Source organism: Sapajus apella, unplaced genomic scaffold (assembly GCF_009761245.1).
Source record: "Sapajus apella isolate SASKATOON/1434 unplaced genomic scaffold, GSC_monkey_1.0 scaffold42, whole genome shotgun sequence".
NCBI classification, from domain to species: domain Eukaryota; kingdom Metazoa; phylum Chordata; class Mammalia; order Primates; family Cebidae; genus Sapajus; species Sapajus apella.
The window spans coordinates 1,225,353-1,228,145 of record NW_022436982.1 but is presented as its reverse complement, the minus strand read 5'-3'; the positions used below and the strand labels follow the sequence as shown (position 1 = coordinate 1,228,145).

Below are 2,793 nucleotides of genomic sequence, written 5' to 3'. Positions count from 1 at the left end.
AAAAAAAAAAAACCATAAGCCTGTAAGATAATCATCAACAATCACATTTTACACGTGAGGAAAAGACTTTGAGAAACTCAATAACATGCCTGAAGTCAGACACTTAGCAGCAAGGCAGAGACCATTTCATTTTATGGGACTAGTCTGCTTCCCAAAATAATCATCAAATGCAAAGGAATTTAATTTTCTCCTTAAAAAAAACAAGCCCCCCACCCATTACCACAGTTCTTGTCTGACCAATTCCAAGACGACCTTCCCAAACTTGATATGAACACATTGACGCAATTATCGGAGAAACTGAGCAAGGGTATGTAGTAGCCAGGGCTCTGTGGGAAAATGACACAAGTCCTATTGGCAGGATCTCATCCTGCCTGCCACGGCCTCTCATTCACAACATTTCTCTAAAACCTGGCATTAGAAATTAGAGGGCACCTGTCTGGTAACCCTCGAAGCAACCTGTGGTTGCTTTGGGCCTGTGAGCCTTCAACCACAGGTCAAAGAGAAGTCCAGACTAGGCTCAGCCTCCTGCTATGAGGAATGCAAACCCACCTACTCAAGCTCTCTGCCTATGCTGAAACAAAGGCTAGAGGCCAGAGTTCGGATCATCCGAGCAAAATAATTGAGACTGGCTACTACAGGAAGTACCAGAAATGGGCAATGTGTGTCCACTGGTTATATTTTAGCCCTCTAGTCCTCAAAGTACACAAGTCCTCTGTCCCTGGGAGGAATACCTGCTCACTTAGATTTTGGATACCTGTACCGGGAGAAGGCTAGGAGGAAGCGCCCTCAGTCACGATCCACACAGAGGAAGAAATGAATACACAGTGACAACTTACTGAGGGCTTACCCTCATTAACTAAGCCCTTATTTACATTGTTCACATAATCTTCCAAAACAACCCCTTGAAAAGTTTACTATTTATTATCCCAGAAGAGAAACCTGAGGTTCAGAGAGAAGTCACCTGGCCCAAAGGATCAGGAGAAAAAGCCACTCTCAGGAGAGTGGCTCCATGGCAAGACATGTGAACCGAGAGGTCAGTCTCCTTCCCCACTGGGAGCCTCACGTCAGTCCCCAAAAGGGAGTGGATTACTCGAGGTCTCTACCAGAGTTTTCAGTGCAAGGCTGTTCCAAGCCCTAAGCTGACCCAAACTCCAAAACTTCCTGAGCTCGGGTCAGAGCAGAGAAGTCTCCAAGGCCTTCTCTGGCTCTGGTGCTAGAGGGGCCTCGGAACTTCCCAGTGCGGTCCCAGCCCCAAGCCTCCAACATGACTCCCAAGGGATCCACCTCCCAACCCTTCTCTCCCATCCAGTCCCAAGCCTCTGTGTGGGATTTAAGACTCTTATCCAGAATAGGGAGGCCGGCTGTCGTAGAAGGGGGCATGAGGAAATGTCTAGCGGACCCTGTTGGGGAAATCCCGGGGAGTCCCAATCCTTGAACTGGCGCGGAACCGAGTCCTTACCGAGCAGCGGGGACTCCTCAGGGCAGGCGGGCAATGGCAGCGCCAGCGCCGTGGTGCGGGGCACTGGGACCGAGGTCAAGTTGCTCGCGGCGCCAGGGCCAGAATCCACGCCAAGGCTGGAGTCGCCACCCGGGCGCGGTTGGGAGGAGGCGCCTAGAGGAGGCGGTGGCCGGGGCCCTTTGGCCCGGAGCTCCCCGGAGGGCTGCCCGATGGCGGCGGCACCGTTCGAGCCGCCCTGCAGCGGTGTGGAGACTCCGACCAGCTGGGGCAGGCGTCTCAGGTCGCGGCCAGCCAGGTAGTAAACGAGGGTGACGCCAAGATGCAGAGCGCAGACGGCCACGAGCAGGCGGCAGGCCCGCTGCAGGGACGCGCCGGGCATCGCGGCGCTGCCGCCCAGGAGCGGCTCCCGAAACCTCATCTTCCCGCCGCCGCTTTAAGAGGGGTGTGGGCTACAGGAGGGGAGGCGACCCGCCCGCGGGCCGCCCGCCAGGCGCTGCCCCACCACGGTGACTGGGGGAAGGGCCGGAGGGGGCGCGGGCCAGCGCGGCGCCAGGGGGCGGGCGGCTGAGCATAGAGACTCCGGCCCGCCAGACCTGGGAGAGGCGAGAGGGCGCCTGAGGCGCAGGCGGGGAGGGGCGGGGCCCCGGCAGAGGCGGGGGCGGGGCCGGGCGCGGGGTTTTCAGGATGAGAGCGGGAAGGCGGGGCCGCCCGTGGCGGGATGGGCGCGCAGGGCGGGGCCTCGGGAGGCTGGGAGGTGGGCGGGGCGGCCTCGCGGGGGCCCGGGGTCTGACTAGGGCTCCGACGCCCAGCGGTGCACCGCCCTTTTCCTCCAGAGCCTTCGTGGCGGAGCTTAGGTCGCGTAGAGCCGCGCCTCCTCTTCCTCCTCCACGCTGCACTCGAGAGGCCGCGCCACTTCCTGGGGTGCGAAGAGACTGGGGTGCAGGCCTGGGCCTGCAGCGCGGCGGCAGCGGCGGCGGCGGCGGCGGCGGCGGCGGAGAGAGCGGAGAGAGCGGAGAGGACAGCGGGCGGGTGGTGATCTGGGGTGGTTGGGGCCGCGGCGGCGTTCCGGCCAGTGGGCCTAGGGGGCTAAGAAGAGGGGCAGGAAAACGTTACCGGGGAAACACGCTTAGACGTCGGGGGGTGGCACGTTAGAACCCACCCCCCACCCCTTACTCAGCCCGGCGGGGCCCCGATGCTTAACTGGGGGCTCTGGGGCAAAGTGGACAGGTTGCCCCCTCTCTGCCTCCCCATCAGGTATAACCTGGGCTATAGGGGCTGTCAAACCAGACCAGCTCAGTTACAGGTGGAGTAACTCCGAGCTCAGTGTGGTGGGA

At 60.1% G+C, this 2,793-nt stretch overlaps 1 protein-coding gene across 2 annotated transcripts in view; it reads right to left on the bottom strand.

Moving 5' to 3' along the window:
• B4GALT1 (beta-1,4-galactosyltransferase 1) overlaps nt 1-2,082 on the bottom strand; it is a 68,575-nt gene extending 66,493 nt beyond the window's left edge. The window contains exon 1 of one of the 2 annotated variants that reach the window (XR_004275692.1): nt 1,460-1,953. Coding sequence is in view for 1 of the 2 variants with exons in the window: in XM_032299972.1 (XP_032155863.1) it covers nt 1,460-1,877 (418 nt within the window). In the remaining variant the exon portion in view is untranslated. Of the gene's footprint in view, nt 1-1,459 lie in introns of both variants that reach the window. The other variant, XM_032299972.1, reaches the window with a different exon arrangement.
• Nucleotides 2,083-2,793: the final 711 nt, after the last annotated feature.